This window comes from Coffea eugenioides, unplaced genomic scaffold (assembly GCF_003713205.1).
Source record: "Coffea eugenioides isolate CCC68of unplaced genomic scaffold, Ceug_1.0 ScVebR1_1658;HRSCAF=2545, whole genome shotgun sequence".
Taxonomy (NCBI): domain Eukaryota; kingdom Viridiplantae; phylum Streptophyta; class Magnoliopsida; order Gentianales; family Rubiaceae; genus Coffea; species Coffea eugenioides.
The window spans coordinates 1-19017 of NW_020862075.1; the positions used below are offsets into that span (position 1 = coordinate 1).

The 19017-nt window shown below is 38.2% G+C and overlaps 2 protein-coding genes across 2 annotated transcripts; both read left to right on the forward strand.

Annotated features, from left to right (window-relative positions):
- The first annotated feature begins 4832 nt into the window (after positions 1-4832).
- LOC113755707 (caffeoylshikimate esterase-like) lies at positions 4833-6810 on the forward strand. Its single transcript, XM_027299637.1, has 2 exons — positions 4833-5612; positions 6220-6810. Exons 1-2 carry the CDS (start codon positions 4974-4976, stop codon positions 6580-6582), a joined length of 1002 nt encoding a protein of 333 aa, XP_027155438.1. The 5' UTR covers positions 4833-4973; the 3' UTR covers positions 6583-6810.
- Positions 6811-8007: 1197 nt separating this feature from the next.
- Positions 8008-11405, forward strand: LOC113755706. The gene is made up of 5 exons (XM_027299636.1): positions 8008-8113; positions 9025-9359; positions 9480-10397; positions 10535-10663; positions 11184-11405. The coding sequence occupies exons 1-5, from the start codon at positions 8008-8010 to the stop codon at positions 11403-11405; spliced, it is 1710 nt and encodes a 569-aa protein (XP_027155437.1).
- The last annotated feature ends 7612 nt before the right edge of the window (positions 11406-19017 follow it).

Below are 19017 nucleotides of genomic sequence, written 5' to 3' on the forward strand. Positions count from 1 at the left end.
CTTCCATTTGAGCCAAGGAAGAAGGATCAATCTCTTTATTTGGTGTCTGCAAACTACTAGTCTGCAAATATTTTTGTCTTTAGGTAAATTGATTCTTTTGCTGGAAAGCATTTGTATCTTGGGATCATAAGAAAGCTTATGAGACTTTAAAAATCTGTTTCCAGGGTGGAGACGCTGAAGCATCAAACAAATGGATTAGCTCAGCTTGCGACCTCAATAAGAAAAAAGAAGTCGCTTTACAAGAAGGCTTTCATAACTAGATCCCACAATTTGCAATTAGCTGAAACTGAGGTAGCTGAAAGCACAAGTAAATTTTTCAAAAACTAGCTGCCAATTATCTTGAAACAGAACTTACTTCTTGTTTACTATATTTTTCTATAATCGAATATGGGTCTGTTTGATAACATAAAAAGCGCTGAAACTGAACCTTTTCAGACATTCAGATGTTTTGAGTGTTTGATAAACGAAAATCTATCTACCAAACTTGTTAAGCAGTGCTGAACTTGTGTGTATTTTTTTCAGTACAATGATCCTAACTGAATGCTTAATTCTGATAAGAATCAATAGAATTATTTCAAATATCTTATCTATCTACCAAATTTACCCTTATTTGTTAATTATGTTCAAAATTCTTATCTAATTAAACAACTCGATATTCTCTATCTAATGGTTTTCAGTTTCTCTTTTCTCCCTTTTTAATGACTTTCACATTTTCTCCGTACTCCTCATATAATATATTTCATCTTTTATATTAATTTGATTTAAAAATAAATATTATCATTTTTATACCTAATTATTTTAAACTAATTAAATCATAGGTTCTATTTCTTTTTTGAATGAAAAGATATAAGGGTAAAATTGTCAAATTAAACTTATTAAGCATTCAGTTATAAAAATTTATCAAACGGTATAAATAGGTTTAGCATTAAAATTCAGATATTCATATATTTCTTTTCAGTGCTTAAAATTCAGCAAATTAATTGTTTCAGTATTCAAATTTCAGAATTCAGACTTCAAAATTCAGATTCAGTTTTATCAAACGGAACCTATATCATTAGAATTTTACGAAAAAAAAAGCTCAAGATTACAATGAGCTTTGAATGTTTTATACCCTACAGACCAGCGATTTCTTCATTTGTACAGGTTGATTTGCTTGGGAATCAAGTGGGCAAACTTCTATGCCTACTCGAGAACATATACTTAATACTACGCCAATATTCAGCAGTTCTGTCTCCATATATTGGGGTGAGCAGAATTATGTTTTACATAAATGCTGGGCTTTGTAAGATACTGAAACACTACATAAGGCTTACTTCACTCCTGCACTGCTTTCTTTTGCCTCTTTTTTGTCTCCTGCAAGTTTTACTTAGCGTCTGTCGTCTAAATGACTGCACTATGCAGGTTTTGGACATGTTAAAATTGATCAAGAAAGAGTTAGCTGAAGGAGCTGCTTGATTGCTAAATGTGGTTTCATGGCTGGTGATTTTGTGCGATGTGTCACAATGTTGTGGAGTTCGTTTTCTTTGACAAAGTCTATACCGTCGTCGGCAACATACATATGGGAACAATATAAATTAAATAATTAATTAATCAGTTAAATAACTGATTAAATAACTAATTAATCAGTTAAATAACTGATTAAATAACGAATTAATCAGTTTAACTTAAAAAATTGATAGGTTGTCGAGCCGTGCAATAACAAAAACCTACTCAAACAGAGTATAATATCTGTAAATAGTGATAAATAAGGTCGAATTCACAGGAACTAGGGATAATTGTCTCTTTTGAAATTCAAACTGACAAGGGGGTGTCTTCGTATATAAATGATAATAATTAAACGATGCAAATAAAAACAAATAACCAACTAAAAATTAAACGGCAAATTATTAAAACCAATTAATAACTAAGCTCTAACCAAGAAATAACTTCAGCAATGGTTCACCTAATTGATCATCGATGCAAAGGTAATTCTAATTATTGACTAATAAATAAGTTATAACTGCTAAACAAGCAATGACAGTCAACTCCTCCTTACTATATCGGTGATTAAGGTACGACCGTGAATCACTACTTTAATCGAGAAATAATTCTAGGTACGACCGTAATATTTAATTCCCCAGTTGCCTTGCGTATTAGAAGAGTCCTATTCTAACCAAATAACACACTATTAGGGTTATTTTAGATTAGCCCGCGTATTCCACTGATACAAATCCAATCATGCTAGTTGTCACTATTTTGAAGCAATTAAACAATTACAGATTTAACGCTCCAATTGACATTAGATTGCTAAATTAATTCAACGTCCGAGTCCTGAATACTCAATTAATAAAACCACCATAAGTACTACAATCAGAGAATATGTAAATACTAGTAAATAAAAGAAATAAATAAAATTAATTCAATCTCACAATTTTTAGATGAACCAAAGTTTCTGTTATTTCTTGACTAGAAAAAGAGATTTAGTTCATCTCTGTTGGAATAATCCCACGTAAAATTGCAGTAATAATTGTTGAGTGCATCGTCCTCAATTCAGATGAAAAATCCGAATGAATAAGAATAAGGAAAAGCTACAAAGTCAAAAGACCGACTAAAGTTTTTTGATTGCCTCTGCGGCACACCATGGAATAGTAGGAAAACTAGCAAACCCCCGCCCTCCCTCCCCCATTTTCCTGCGGCTGGCTCTTCCCAAAAACTAACCAATAAAACTGGGAATCATAAATTCCAATTTGACTCCTTTCCTATTGAGCCGCCGCCCACAAAACAAGGAAACTACTAATTAGTAAGTTTCCTATTATTACTAAACTACCTTTGTCAACTCAAATTAAACAATCATTAATGGAATATTCCGGGCACCACGTTGAACTTCCAAATGAGAGTTGGTGTCACACGTCTTTCCCTCACCTTCTGAACACGTTAAGATCTGAGTTGACGCGATCACGCCAAACAGCATTTGTAGTGCAAAATTTGCACATTTTTACCACATTTTACTCTAATTCCTTGTGATCAGTACAAATACCAAAAGTAAATAGAATTCACTAATTAATATATATTTGATAAGATAATATGAGGGAATTAATTATAAAATAAATAACAGAATTGCAACCTATCAGTTTAACTGATTAAAAGTTTTTGAAATAATACTGCAACAATTCTTTTTAAAATTTTTTCCAAGTTAAGTGCTAAAGTCCTACAAGAATATTGAAAATGACAAATTGGGCCTGGCGACGGAGCTAAGCTTAGATTCAAGCTCGATGAAGAGTAAAACTGGGGTATAGAAATTATTGCCTTTTTCTTAGAAAACTCTGCGACACTGGCTTGTCAACTTTTAGATGTTCTCAAGGGTCTACTTAGATGGCAACTCCAGTCCACCCACATAAAGTCGTATGCTATATTTACCAGGGCATCTTTATCTTTGCTCCAAAACATGGACGGTGCGAAGTCCCGTCAATAATTATGGGAGATATGAAATGATGAAAAAAGCATTTTCTCATCAATTTTCGTCCTTCCTGTTCTTATTCTCAAAAAAAAAATGTGCCTTCCTGTTCTTAGTCTGAATTTTCCTCCTTTGCGCGTAAAAAAAAAGTGCCTTCCTCCTTTGTCGTGCCTTCCTCTTTTTGGTAGCTTGTGATGCTGGGCCAACTTTTATGGTGACATTTTGCATGATTCCGTCCCCATCAAAATTCTTCCAACAATGGCTATCAAATCAGCTCTGGTTTTCTCAATTCTACACTTAATGTCAATGTTTTAAAACCCGGACCGTCAATTGAACCGATGAAGTGAAAGGGTCGAGGTTTAATCGGTCGGATCGGTTTAATCCCGATTCAATGAATTTTTAAAAAAATAATTTATATAAATACATATATGCACAAAATAAGACATGCAATAGACTAATTTAAAACTTTATATGATGAAAAGTTTACTATTTTTGAATAACTTGGATTTTCAAAAATAAATTTTTTAAATTATAAGTTAAAACAAATAAATTTCATTTCAATTTCAATTATATTTATCAAAATAATCTTAAATCCAACCCAAAAATATCACAATATCTTGAAATTATACGAAATTCAAGTCTATGAGAATTTGACATTGTGAACTTAAATTTTAATTTACGTCTTTGGGATTTAGAGATTGCAATTTTAAAAAAAAAATTTTGCAGTTCGAAGGAAGTCAAGAGAATCGAAAATAGAAATGCAAACTTGATAAGAAACAAAAAATGAGTGGTTGTAGCATTAAATAATTTGGATTAAAGAAAAATAATTCTTTTTTAACTTTTTTCAATTTAATGGACAAAAACAAAATTAAAAAGATGGAAGAAAACATCAATAAATAAAAACTAAAGAGGTTTGATTAAAAAGGGAGTGACAAAAAAAAGAGGGGAGAGAGAGAGTGTGTGTGTGTGTTGAAGATTAAAAAAAAAGAGTCATGAAAGAATGAGATTTTGTAGGAAAAATGGAAAAAAGAAATATGGATGTTTGTTATATATATTTATATATAAGTTATCAAAAAAAAAACAAATAAATGTGATGGTGCAATGATTACTATATTGGTCTTGTATTACAAAGGTCTTGATAGAAGCATTTTGCAAAACTTTAAAAAAAAAAAAAAAAAAAGAGGGGAAACTTGAAAACCGGTTCAATCCGGTCCGATCCGATTCAGCAATTTTTACGATTTTGATCGGATTTGACCGATTTTCTAACAAAATCAACACTAATATAGAATCGGACCGGTGTCATGACCGATTTGCGGTTCAACCGGCCGATCTGATCCGGTTTTCAAAACACTGCTTAATGTTTAAGCATGCATCAGTAGGAAAAAAAGGGCATTTGCAGCAGAGTTTCCAGGCAACTGAGAGAGAGAGAGGGGGCGGGGGGCGTTGGCTTAGCATATAATACTCCACGCCCCACGCTCAACGGCCAGAAACCTCCGTCCCCTACAAAATAATCATCAAAAGAAAGCAAGAAACTAAGATAATGTCCTTGCACCCAGTTGCGGAAGCTAACGAGAAGAGCCCATTTGGGTCGTTGACTCCGGAGGAATTCTACGCTCGCCATAAGGTCACTCATGGCACCGAGTTCATCACGAATCCTCGTGGCCTTAAACTATTTACTCAATGGTGGATCCCACTTCCCGATTCTGGCAAGCCCCTATTCGGCGTCGTCTGCGTCGTCCATGGCTTCACCTGCGAGTCCAGTTGGTTCGTGCAGCTCACCTCCGTCCATCTCGCCAAACAGGGATTCGCGGTCTGCGCTATCGACCACCAGGGCCACGGGTTCTCGGAGGGTCTCCAGGCTCACGTTCCCGACATCAATCCCGTCGTCGACGACTGCGCAGCCTTCTTTGATGACTTCCGTGAACGCCATGCGCCTCCCGATTGGCCGACGTTTCTGTACTCGGAGTCGCTTGGTGGGGCGATTGCGCTCTTGATTACCCTCCGGAAGGACTTGAAAAGGCCGTACGACGGCATCGTTTTGAATGGAGCTATGTGTGGCGTCAGCGACAAGTTTAAGCCGCCGTGGCCGCTGGAGCATTTTCTTCCCATCGTTGCCGCTGTGGTTCCCACTTGGCCTGTGATCCCCACTCGCGGGAGGATTCCTGAGGTCTCCTTCAAGGTCAGATTCTTACGTGAAATCTTTTAGACCAACTGTTTTACTACTCCTAGTAATTTTAATTCCTTTTTAGCAATTCTTTTCTAGCAACTATTTCTCTTTTACTTCATCGGAGTAATTGTTCGTTTTTCGCATGATATTGTGTTCCTTTTGGTGATTAGGTACATTGATAATTTCTGTGCAAGAAAAAAAATAGACGCACGCTATTACGAATACAAAGTGATATTTTATGAATTAGACCTGCATAATTAGGTTATAAACAACTCTAAACTATAACGTTAAAGCTTGATTTGATTCTGTTAATGATTTTTAAGCGTATCAGAGTCTGACTTAATTGTCGTTCCAACGAGTCTTAACAAGTCGAACACACCCAATCGAGTAGCGTCATTCGTTTGTAGGTAAATTTGAAACTTTACACTTATTTAGTACCCTTTTTATGAAGTTAATAACAAGCAACAAATCTTGTCCGGCATGCTCTTATTGGTTCATATGATCATACGAGCTATATGAAAAAGAAATGGGTTTCATTGAAAATGCCGATTTGGCATCAAATTTTTCAAGTAATCGAAGTTTTCATCACGTATTTCTTGTTCATTTTGGTTAATCAAAGGTGGAGTGGAAGAGGAAGTTAGCAGTGGCAAGCCCAAAAAGGCCATTGGCTATGCCACGGGCTGCCACGGCGCAGGAACTGCTGAGGTTGAGCAGGGAATTGCAAGGCAGGTTTGAGGAGGTGACGGTGCCACTTCTGATAGTGCACGGTGGTGATAACAAAATATGCGACCCGGCGTGTGCGGAGGATTTGTACAAACGCGCTGCCAGTAAGGATAAGACCATCCACATATATCCCGGCATGTGGCACCAGCTGGTTGGTGAGTCTGACGAGGATGTCGAGCGCGTGTTTGGAGACATTGTGGAGTGGCTTCGGACTAGAGCTGAACGAGACATTGAGAACGGCAGCGGAGATGGTTGTTAGAGCCTTAGCTCAGGCTAGTTTAGATTATAAGAATTCTATAAAAAAAAGAAAAAAAAGGCAATCCTATGCAGCGCAAGATTTGTGCCAGCTCATCTTTGAAAAAATTGTATTTTGTTCTATTATGAGTGTTATATGAATATTAGTAATTGACTATGGATATACAAAGGTTGGGAAAGAAGATCATTAATGTTTAATATAAATTTAATGAACGAATGTCGTATATGAATATAAGTGGTGAATAAATTGTGCATTTTGTATGTTGTAAGCATGTATAACTCTGTATGATAAAAAGAAAGTATTAATAGTATGTAGAATAAATGTAGTAAATTCTATTGTAATAAAACTTAGGTTAATGAATAATAGTTAAAGTGAATAATATTTCTTTGGAAATAAGATAGCTATACTTAGTAATGTTTAGATAAAACAAGATTTTTAATTTTTTTGTTTGGAAATTTGTATCGCTGTATAATTGTATTTTATACCAAAGCATTTGGAATAGGATTTTTTTGACAAGTATTAATCTTGTTATAAATTACTTATTAAAGGCATATTAAACTAAGTGTTTATTTATGGATATAAACATCGAATGGGAGAGTTTGTTCTTAATTAAACATTCATAATGCAAAATAGAAAAAACTTGAATCTCAAATTTTAATTTAGTTTTGGAATATGAAATTAAGAGAAGAGAGATGGATTTGAATTAGGGTTTGAATTTTTTTTAAATATAAATCCAATGTTTTGTATAAATATTGTAATATGTAGTTGTTTTGAGTTTAATTAGTATGGATGGATATTTGAAATGTAAAAGAGAGAGAATTGATTAGAACAAAAAAATGGCAATAGATCATTAAGATATCTAAAATTAATGTAATATATTATTTTCTTATACATTATATTTGTTATTTGTGTGACTTATCTATTGGTAAATATATTGATAACTAAGATGTTACGAAATTAATTGGCTAATTAAGGTCTATATTTAGAGGATAGGTCGAAATAAGCATTTAATGAATAGGTTAAAATTATAGCTTATTTAAACATATTTTTTCTTTGATAGTAGTTAAATAACGTAAGGTTGTCTTTAATTGTGTTGCATTGACACATCATTTTTTTATTAGAGTTTTGGTTGTGTTTCGCGTGAAGAATCCTATGGATAAAAATTTGCCATCCAATTTGTGTTTATTGAAGTTAGATGGCACTGGAAGTTTGCTTTTAGGATTCACATGTGCACAGTAGAAATCTGTTATTTTTTACTTTTGACAGCATTAATCTTGGTATGACGTGTTTGTATTAAAGGTAGCAAAATATATATGTGATGTGAGTTCTAGATAAGAGGTAAGGATCTTATGCTTAGATATTTAGGTCTTTGTTGGTTGATGAGCTTTTTTTGAAACTAACATTTTTGTACGGTTTATTTGTATTTAGATGGCAGCTGCAAGTCAAGGGTTTCCAAATGTTCAAGATGATTATCTAGAGTTGGAGGAAGAATTGAATAGATTGACAATTCTTGGTGGCGCTTGTTTTCCTATGGGTAATAGTTGTCACAATCGGCAAGCCTCAACCGTCAATAATTAATTATTCACATAGGCTATTTTGCTATATAGGGGTAATTGAATCCGTAATTGTTCGTTACCTTTATCCCAGTAGCAACTGGTATAATTGGGTTTATGTCAGGGGAATATATGATCTAGCTTAAATAAACCCTCGTAGCGTGTTTATTGGTTAGGATTGGACCTTTCTAATTATTAATGCAATCTGGAAATTAAATCCTACGGTCGTACCTAGGGTTGTTTTTGGGTTAGAGAAATAGCTAACGGTCGTACCTTAGCTATCGATAAATTACGGAAGGGTTGGTTGTTTAGCGCGTGCGAGACAACTATAACCAATCTATTAGTAAATGTTGGAATTATATTTGAATCGATGATCAGTTGCATGAACCATTTCTGAAGTGCACCCTTGGCTAGAGTTTCTCTTAGTTATTTCTTTTAATAAATTATTTTCTGCATTTGATTTGTTCAGTTGGCATTTGATATCAACACCCCCCTCATTAATCTTGATCTGAAAAGAAACAAATATCTCTCCAGTCCCTGAGGAGACGACCCTGCTTACCACTGTCTACTAGTTAGGAAATTCAGTTGAATAATTAATTCAGGTATATCGGATTAAGCAAACTCTTCGGGAATAGGGTGAATCAAGTAACCCATTGCACACCTAGAGTCCCTGCTCCAGTACTCGAATTGATTACTGACTGTTTCAGGTGGTAGTTAGGTTTTATTTATTATTATTGCACAGGTTCGGCACCTGTCAATTTTTGGCGCCGTTGCCGGGGACTGGCATCTGATTTATTTGTTTCTTTTTGAATTCAGTTTTTTTTTATTTAGTTTTTGTTATTTTATTTTTCTTGGTATTTTTGCTAGTTTATGCCCCGTTCCTCTCGCACAGGTAAATTGATATACGATCCTGAGGTTGAGAAGGCAGCGCGTAGGCGAAGACAAGAAACCAAGAGACGAAAAGAAGGGCACTTATCTTTTGCGAACGAGTCAGTAGAAAACGAATTTAGCATGGCCAACACCCAGACATTAAGGGAGCTGGCTACCCCAGACCTGACTCATCAGCCCTTGTGCATCACGTTCCCAACTCTGGCTGAAAATACCTCTTTCGACCTGAAATCGGGGTTGATTCAGCTCCTGCCTTCGTTCCATGGTCTCTCTGGCGAAGAACCCCACAAACATGTCAAGGAATTCGAAGTAGTTTGCTCTAGCATGAAGCCTCCTGGGGTCACTGAGGAGCAAATAAGACTGAGATCCTTCCCCTTCTCTCTCAAGGATGCAGCGAAGGATTGGTTATACTACCTGCCTGCAGGTAGTATCACCACGTGGGCATAATTGAAAAAGAAGTTCCTGGAGAAATTTTTCCCCGCGTCCCGGGCTGCAAGTTTGAGGAAGGAGATTTGCAGCATCAAGCAGTACTCCGGGGAGTCATTGTACGATTTTTGGGAAAGGTTCAACAAGTTGTGCGCTAGATGCCCACAGCATCAGATTAGTGAACAACTGTTGATCCAGTACTTCTATGAGGGACTCCAGTCAACTGACAGGAGTATTATTGACGCTGCGAGTGGAGGAGCCCTGGCGAACAAGACACCGAGGGAAGCATGGGACCTTATTGAAGCCATGGCAGAAAACTCTCAGCAGTTCGGCTTCCGTGAGAGCAATCCTACCCGTAGAATCAATGAGGCAGAGACGTCATCCATCCAGCAGCAACTGTCAGAGTTGACGTCTGCTGTCAGGCAATTGGCCATGAGAGACACACCGCGAGCGAAGGTGTGTGGAATCTGTACTAGCATGGACCACTGCACGGATTCGTGCCCCATTCTGCAAGAGGACGGGGCGGAACAGGTAAATATGGCCGGAGGCGTGCCCGCGCCCCGCAGGCAGTATGACCCGTATTCCAACACATACAACTCCGGTTGGAGAGACCATCCCAATCTAAGTTATGGGAACAGGCAACAAGGTTCATTCCCGAATCGTCCACCAGGATTCCACCAGCCTTGGCAACCAAAATCTCAACCCTCATCCTCCAATTCAGGAAGCTCCTTGGAAGACCTAGTCAAAAGCCTGGCCACAACTACTACTCAGCTTCATCAGGAGATCAAAGCGGACAAGAAGGACCAAGAAGCTCGGATAAGCCAACTGGCAACCGCTATTAACCGTTTGGAGTCCCACGTTTATGGGAAACTGCCATCGCAGCCCGAGGTGAATCCCAAGAATGTAAGTGCCATGACGCTGAGGAGTGGCAAGGAGCTGGAAGGGCCTAAAGTGAAAAATTCAAAAAGCAAAAGCGAGGAGGAGATAGAAAAGGAAATTGAGGGGGAAGGGCGTATTCGCAAGGATCCTAAGGTAACCTTCACTTCTCCGCCCACTATTAAATCTAACTTACCTCCTTTTCCTTGCAGGCTGGAGAAGACAATAAAGGTAGAAAGGGGAAAAGAAATCCTGGATGTGTTCCGCAAAGTTCAAGTAAACATCCCCCTATTGGACGTGATCAAGCAGGTACCCAAATACGCAAAGTTCTTAAAAGACTTGTGCGTTAACAAAAGAAAGCTAAGGGGTGATGAGAGAGTGATGGTAGGAGAGAATGTATCAGCTGTACTTCAAAGGAAACTTCCACCCAAATGCGGGGATCCAGGTATGTTTACTATTCCCTGTAAAATTGGACATTCTAGTATAAAAAATGCCATGATAGATTTAGGAGCTTCTATTAATGTGATGCCTAAGTCAATCTATGATTCTCTAAATTTAGGACCATTAAAAGAAACGGGGATAATAATTCAATTGGCTGATCGTACATGTGCTTATCCGGATGGGATAATTGAGGATGTTTTAGTGCAAGTAGATGGATTAATTTTTCCTGCTGATTTTTATGTGCTTTACATGGATGATAGAAGTGCCCCAAATCCATCACCCATTATATTAGGAAGACCATTTTTGAGTACTGCCCAGACTAAAATTGATGTTAGTAAGGGTACTCTCACGATGGAATTTGATGGAGAAATAGTCCACTTTAATATCTTTGATACAATGAAACATCCTGTTAACTCTCAGTCTGTGTTTGCTATCTATGCCACTAATCCCTCTGTGCAAGAATTTTCTAAGTTTGCTTGTAGGGGTAAATTCAAGGTTGCTGCGAACAAGTCCTATAGGATGAAAGCAATTCACGAGGTGAAAATGGAGAGAAAATTTAGGGAAAAGGTTGCACTCAATGGCCACGTGGATCCCGGAGGAAGGCCACCAATTACAAGAAAAATGCAATTACATCCAGACTAAAGAGTAGTGCTATGTCTAGCCAAAGACAGTAAAGAAAGGCGCTACTTGGGAGGCAACCCAAGACTATTTGTTTTAATTTTCATGCATTTTTGAAGTTTTAGTTAAGTGTTAGTGTCAATTAATGGTTTGATGTTTGGTGGCAGGGAATTAGCGGTTAGGCGTGCCCACGCCAGGTGGTCACGCCTGAAGAAAAGGAATTTTCGCTCAGGTTCTGCGAACTCCATAGTAGTTAGATGTGCCCACGCCAGATGGTCACGCCTGACGGAGGAAATTTTCGTTCAGGTTCTGCGGGCTTCATAGCAGTTAAGCGTGCCCACGCCAGGTGGTCACGCCTGAGGGGAAGAACTTTTCGTTCAGGTTCTGCGGACTCTATAGCAGTTGAGCGTGCCCACGCCAGGTGGTCACGTTAAAAAAAAAAAAAAAAAAAAAAAAAGACCAAATTGCCCTTAAAAAAAAAAGAAGAAGAAAGGAAAATTTTCCTCATTCTCCTTTCTTTTCTTTTTTCTTTCTTCTTCCTTTTCTTTCTTTTTCTTCTTCTTCTTCTTTTTTTTTTCTCCTTGTCCGCCGCCGCCACGTTGCACGCCGCACGCCACACGCCGCCCATCGCGCCCGCTGCCCAGCCGCGTCTCGCCACCAGCAGCTCCTCCGCGCGCGTACAGAGCCCGCCCTGCTCCAGCAGCCGCTGCGCGCAGCACTCGCGCCCAGCCGCGCCCTCTGCGCAACTCAGCAGCAGCGAGCAGCAGCCTCGCTCGCGCGCCCGCGTCTCGCCACCAGCAGCTGCTCTGCGCGCAGCTTCCTCTGCAGCCTCAGCACCAGTCCAGCCCTCGCGCGCAAAGCAGCAGGCAGCCAGTCCACCAGCAGCTTGCTTTGCGGGCAGCCAGCGCGCGACGTCCCTCTCCCTCTCTGCGCAGCAGTGCGCACAGACCAGCAACCATCAGCAGCTTCCTGCGCGACTTGACCGTGCGCAGATCCAGCTCCCCAGCGCGCAGTCAAACCCAGACCGCGCGCCTCCTCCCCGCGCATACAGAGCCCGCCTTGCACCAGCGCGCGGACCGCGCGCGCCTGCTCTCGCGCACCAGTGGACACCTCCAGACCGCCTTGCTCCATACTTCACCAAACTCACTGCCTACTCCAAACCTCCGGTGATTTCTTTTTACATTTCTGTCACTAAGTAGCTGATGCCAGATTTTAATTTCGTAGCTGAGGCCAAATTGTTTATTTGCTAGCTGAGGACAGAAATTTTGTGCTTGATTTTGGGTGCTGTGCTCTATCCGTGGGTGATTGCTAACTAATTGTCAAATTTTGTGCTCAATCAGTGATAATTGGGGGGGAATTTTTACCATGGTTGCCTGCTTTATTAGTTTTTGGGGGAATTTTGCTGCGATTGTCTAATTAAGTGAATTTTGGGTTGATTTAGTAGTGTCTGGAAAGAATTTTGCTGATTCACAGGATTAATTGACTCTTGGGGTAATTTTATTGTTTGGTTGTGCGCTTGTCTGTGACTGGAAGCTGTGATTGGGACCCTTTTCTGAATCAGCTGCCTGTTGACCTCTTTTGTGCACATTTGCCTTGCCTCTGCCTTATCCAATAGACCAAATGACTAAACCAAAAACTCAAGGCAAGACCAAGCCTTCCACTTCCACCCCTCAGCCTACGGTCCCCTTAGGGGGACCTGCCCCCCCGCCGTATTAAGGGAAGTGTTGTTGCCTTTATCGCTTTATTTTCCTCTTTATCCGCTTCCATTGAGGACACTGAAAGGTTTAGGTGTGGGGGAGGGTTAATTATGCATTAGTGGTGCTTTGAGCTGTTTTATGTGCATTTTCCTTGCCTTAGTAGTTTTTTTTTCTTTAAACTGTGATGAATACAATTGAGATGTGAGTATAAGCAGTAAGTTCATGCCATGGGGTGTTCTATTTTCCTTAATATTGAATTGATTGATGAATATGCTGGATTTGACATCAATTTGACCACTTGTGCGATTCTTGAGCCTAATTTTTCGTTTGTTGAGTGATTAGTGCACATGGTTTGTCATTCTAGAACTTGCTCGGTTATGCGTGTCAAGACCACATTTAAACGAGTTTAATGCATTGAAATGATAGGGCACCTAGGAATGAGCCACTTTTGGACCTTCTCAAAACCAGCCCTTGGATTATTTACTACAATTAGGGAGCCACATCGAGCCTTAACCCCTATTCGTTACTTGAGACCCCAGCTCTTAGCCGTGAAACCTCTTTTTAGACTTTCTTTTTGAACCTCGTGTGAAGAAGTGCTTTGATTTCATTATACAGACTTTTGGAGTATTATTCGAAGGGCATTACACCCATTTATGTATCAATTAAAAAAAAGAGAGAGAAAGAGAAAAGAAAAAAAAAAGAGGGATGTGAAAAGAAGACAAAGTGCAGGAAACCAGCAAGTAAAGTTGACTTTTAGGGCGCTGGTTGGGAGTATTGAAAAAAAGAGCAACAGGAAAAAAGGGAAAGAAGAAAACAAAAAAGGAAAGAAAACAAGAGGGGGAAGTAGATGAATGAAAAAGGAGAAAAGGCGAAGGGTGTGGCAAGTGCTGATTCACTTCACTTGTGTAATGGTTGATGTAGACACCAAATTTTTTTAAATATTTTGTACGTTGCATCTAATTCATGATTTTGTTTTAGATTGTCTGCATTTTAGTTGTTACCTTTTTATTTGTCTTTTATTTTTAGTTTTATTTGTCATATTAATTTTGTTCACGTTTTAGCTTTTAGTTTTAGTTTTAAGTTTTAACGTAAAATAAAAGAAAAAGAAGAGAAAAAATAAAATGGTTCACAAAATACGTTCATTCCTCTTAAATTCAATCTTTTGGCATTTTGTTTATTTTGGTTTATTTTTGTTAATTTATTTTGAAAAAAAAAAAGAAAAATGATGAGAAATGATGAAAAATGAAAGAAAAGATCGAAAATGGTAATTTTGTTATTTTAGTTTGTTTACTTTGATGTGTTTGTAGTTAAAATTGTTGTTTTTATTTAGTTTTACTACTATTTCTGTTAAATTATTAAGTTGAGAAAAAAAAATGATGAAAATTGATGAAAATGGAAAATGGTGTTTTGTTGATTCTAGTTTATTTAGTTTTTACCCATTGTTAATTAAATTACTCTTTTTTGTTGTTTTTGTTATTTTTATTATTAGTTTTATTCAATTAATGTCAAAAAAGAAAAAAAATCAAAATCAAAAAAATGACAATTCCATTTCTGCCGAATCCATTTTTTTTCCACTTCACATTCCAGCACTTTCCAGCCTTTACCACAACACTTCGGAAGCTCAGGAGGACATTACACATTTCCATTTTTGCCGAAGTGCAATCTGATTTCTCGACACATATACTCAAACTCCACTACCGCGAGGACTCCACTACCTCAGCCTCAACCACAAACACTCCATCTCCATTCTCTACCTCGTGATCATCGACGAGAGCAAGAGAGGGAGAACTCCTCGGATTGAGCAGGAGAAAGGTGAAGAGAGAGCGAGCCGCGAGCTGTATTTCGGTTCTGTCCGAGGAAGTCAAGCGAGAGAGAGAGCAAGAGGCAGTCGAGTGAGCTACTGATCATCACCATCTTCACCAGTTCCAATCGAAACACCACAGCTTCAACCATCCGCAACCAGGACCAACACATCCAACCGCGAGCGAGCCGAGAGGAGAGAAACATCAGCTTTCTGTCGTCTGAGTGAGCTTTCGGTGAGCTACAACAACACCCTCTACCTTGGAATCATCGAAGTGGGGAAACCAGCGGGGGACAGAGAGAAAGCTGGAGGTTCTTGGCCAAGGGTTTTCGAAGATAGCTAGTGGCGGCTGAGTTAGAGAAAGAATACGAAAGGAAGGCTACTGGAGAGAAGGAGGAGGCTGCGGACCTGAAGATTGGAGCTTTACAGCCCTCCATCAGAGTTTTGAGCTGGATTCGGTGAATTTTTGCTCATCCCAGCATATCCACGGTGGTTCGATTCCAAAAGACAGGAAAGAGGTAGTCTTAAACCTTATTTTTGTTATGTTTCTTCTAAAAAACTAGACGTGGGTTTCTTGCTTGATGAACGTGACTAGTATCTGGGTCATTAGAATACATGGTTTGTCTGCAAAATGCATCGTTTGTTAGCATAACTTCGGTAGTTGTTTGTTGAACATGTTTGGTTGGGATTTCGTCAACTAAAAAGCTATCAGCTTTTGCTTTTTCTTTCCTTCATGAAAATGAAATTGGTTGAGCCATGGGTTTTTCTACGATCTCTGATGTTCCAAGTTGCTTGTTTGCTGCCGGTCAGATACAACCCAGAAATATAGCATGAAGTTTCGGCAAGTCTGTTTTGATGTTGTCTTGATTGCTGCTTTTCCGTTTCTTGTTTCCTTGCCTTGGTAATTCGTTGGCACAAGTTTGATCTGCAAATTGCAGCAAGAAAGTATGAACGCATTTCAACTTGCCAAATCAGTTTTCTATGTTTTCCAGATTTTTCAACTTGCTGAACGTATTTCATTTTTTGTTGCACTGGATCTTGCTAAGTTTTTCTGTTTGATTGGATGATGGCTTACTGCCTAGTTTAAAAGCCTTGTGTTTGGACTTGATTATGTTTGAAAGCTGGTTTGACAAGGTGCCAAATTGCAGAAAGTCTTCATCCGAAAATTACAGAAGCAAAGAAAGCTTCGGATTGCCGAAGGCTTCATGTGCTTGTTGAAAATTTGTTGCAGCATGTTACGTTGCTTGGCATGGATATTTCCTTGATTTTGCATCATTTCTTTCTGTGTTTTACTGGTTTGAATGTCCAAGTTGTGTGTTGTGTTGTTTAATTCAAAGCTTCGTCATTGGTTTGAGAGAGTTAGATCAAAGCTTGAGTTAGTTTTCTGAAACTTATGCTTGAAGATGAAAGCGCAGCCGGCATTCTAATTGCAGCAGAAAACCGTGTTTGAATATAACCTGGGATGCACCTTGAATGGGTTATTAGCTTGCATGATTTAATCTAATGTTCTATGATGGCTTTTTGAAGTCTAATGTAATCTTTCTGGGTTGTTAACAAGCTGCAAAATGGTGAAAACAAGAAAACTTTGATTGACCGAAACCTTCAATGCTCCAAGTTCATTTTCTTTTGCTGATTTCGTACCCAATTCCCTGTTTGATTCCCGGAGTTAAATAATGACATTTGGATGATGTTAATAACATGGTTTTAAGGCCATTGCATGTGTGTTTGTTTTGGTTGGATTTGTTCCATATCAATGCGTTTGGATTGAAACAAAAAACTGCAGCAAACATGGCTTGTTCACCGTTGCAAAAATGTTTCCCTCCGTCCCCTGGTTGATTTTTCTGCATATTTTGCTCCAGAATTTCTGTTTACAAACACTAGGTAATTTGGTTGATGTCTTGGCAAATTATGTTAGAGGACTTGGATGGTTTTGATTGTTAGACTCGCAAGTTACAAAATTGCAGCAATTCATTTATTTGTTTTGATTGCAGAAGTTTTCTCACGTAGTTGCATGAAGCTTGCATGTAAATGACTTTCAAAATTGCCTCTTAACCCCCTCAAGTGTCACCTTATGCAATTATGACCCACAAATTTGAGAAAACTAATCAATTGGGTCCCTGTGATCTTTGCAGCAATAGGTTGCAGAATTGCCGAAAGGATGTTTGCTGCACTTTGTTTCTTGCTTTTGCTGTTATTACCTGCTTCCTTTGAGTGTAGTGGAGAAAGATACTTGACTCACAGTAGCGAATTGGTCAAACTTGATTTTAATAGGGATCTATTGCAGTCTACTTTTATTAATGTTATTTCATCTATTTTCTTCTCAAAAGGTCCTAAGGAGGTGTTAAGATTCTTCATTTTTTGAAACCCTTGTTGATGGAAAATCTGTATTCCGAGGGGTTTAGTGTGTGTTTGGAGGATTTTTATATACCAAAGAAACAAGTTTCCTTCGTAGGTTGCATGTTTTTGCATGAAAAGAGTTCTTATAATAGCTCTTTAACCCCTCAAGTCCCTTCTTATTCTACCATGGCCTAAGCAATTGAAAAGATTAATCAATTGGGTCCTTCGAGTTTCCTTTCCCTTTTAACTTGGAATTTCATTTGATGAATATGGACTTGTTTGATTATCTAAAGAGATCTAATGGTTCAATTTCATAGTTATTAGTGGTTCTTTAATTTTTGTTTTTGAAGAATTTGTGTTGTTTGATTTACTATTAAATTGGTGCATTAATCCTTTGTTTAGTGGTTGTAGCTCCAATTTAGAACCTTTTCCAACTTATTAGCACCACAAAAGGGGACGGTATACTTTCTTTTATCTTTTTTGTGTATCTCCCTATGTGATCCAACTTGCTAAATGAAAATTGCATGCCTACTTGGTTTTCTTAAATGTTTATTAATGCCTTTCATTTATTTACTTTTATTTCATTTTTTAAATCTTTCTTTTATTTTCATTTATGGGGTATGTGTACACCTCTTGGCCTGTAATAGATAGGGCATAGCAAGTAATTTGGTCCATTTTCCCTTCCCTCTTTGTTTTAGCTAGCAAATGTAATAGTTAGGGCTTTAATCGTCTTATTTGTCTTGCATGCTTAGTTACTATGTGTTAATTTGCTTTATTAAGCTATTGCATCTAGTCGAGCATGCTAAGTGTTATGTGCTACGTGTTATAAGTGATTTTGCATGTCTACTTGCTTTCTATATTTATAAATGAATGTGATGGATGAATGTACGTTTCCGCTAGTCCAATGCTAGTCGGAATTCGTAGAATGGGCTAGTCCAACGCTAGACCCTTAGGGATTTCCCCTCGTTAGTACATGTTTACATGTTCACAACATTTCATGCATTTTTTTTAGTTTTTATGGCATCTGGCATGTCCTTCTAACCTTTTCCCTTTCATTTTAGGCCTTTGCATTTCATGCTAGTTATAGGGTCCATTTGCGTGAAAACCCCCTTGGGTAAGGGAAACGAGCGAGTGTGGCTACTCGATAGCCTTAGCACGCTAGTTTCGCCTTCTAATCAAAGGGAAAATCGAAGTCGAAAAGTTAGAAGTCAACCCCCGTACCCGACTTGTTGCATTCCCCTAGGGTCATACTTTCATTTTTATCACTTCCATACTCTTTTAATCACATTTTTCTTACATTTCTCAATCCATATTTTTCACTACATCTTTATCATTTATTTACTTTACTTCACAAATGAAATTCAAGTTTCACTTATATATGTACTATTCTATTTTCATTCATTTGCACACACAAGCACTTTGATTTTCATACAAATTCATACATGCACTTTCTTTACACATTCGCACACAAACACTTTGTTTTTTTTACATTATTTCATACATGAATCTTTTCATACACTTGCACACTTGCACTTGAGTCACCATTTGCATCAATCGACCTCTATGAGGTTTCCCTTTATTGGCCGCCACAATTCATGTGGTTTGGGACCAAAAACCTCACGAGAGACATCATAGAATTTAGGATTGCATTTCTCATTCATTAGTCTTTGTCCAAATTGCAAATACATACTTTGGGTAGGAAAAATTAGGAAAATAAGGGTTAAATCACGCAACTAGCCTTGGCTAGGTCGAAGGGGTGCCTTGGATTTTTATCCTTGCCTTCCCCTTCGTCAAATGTGAC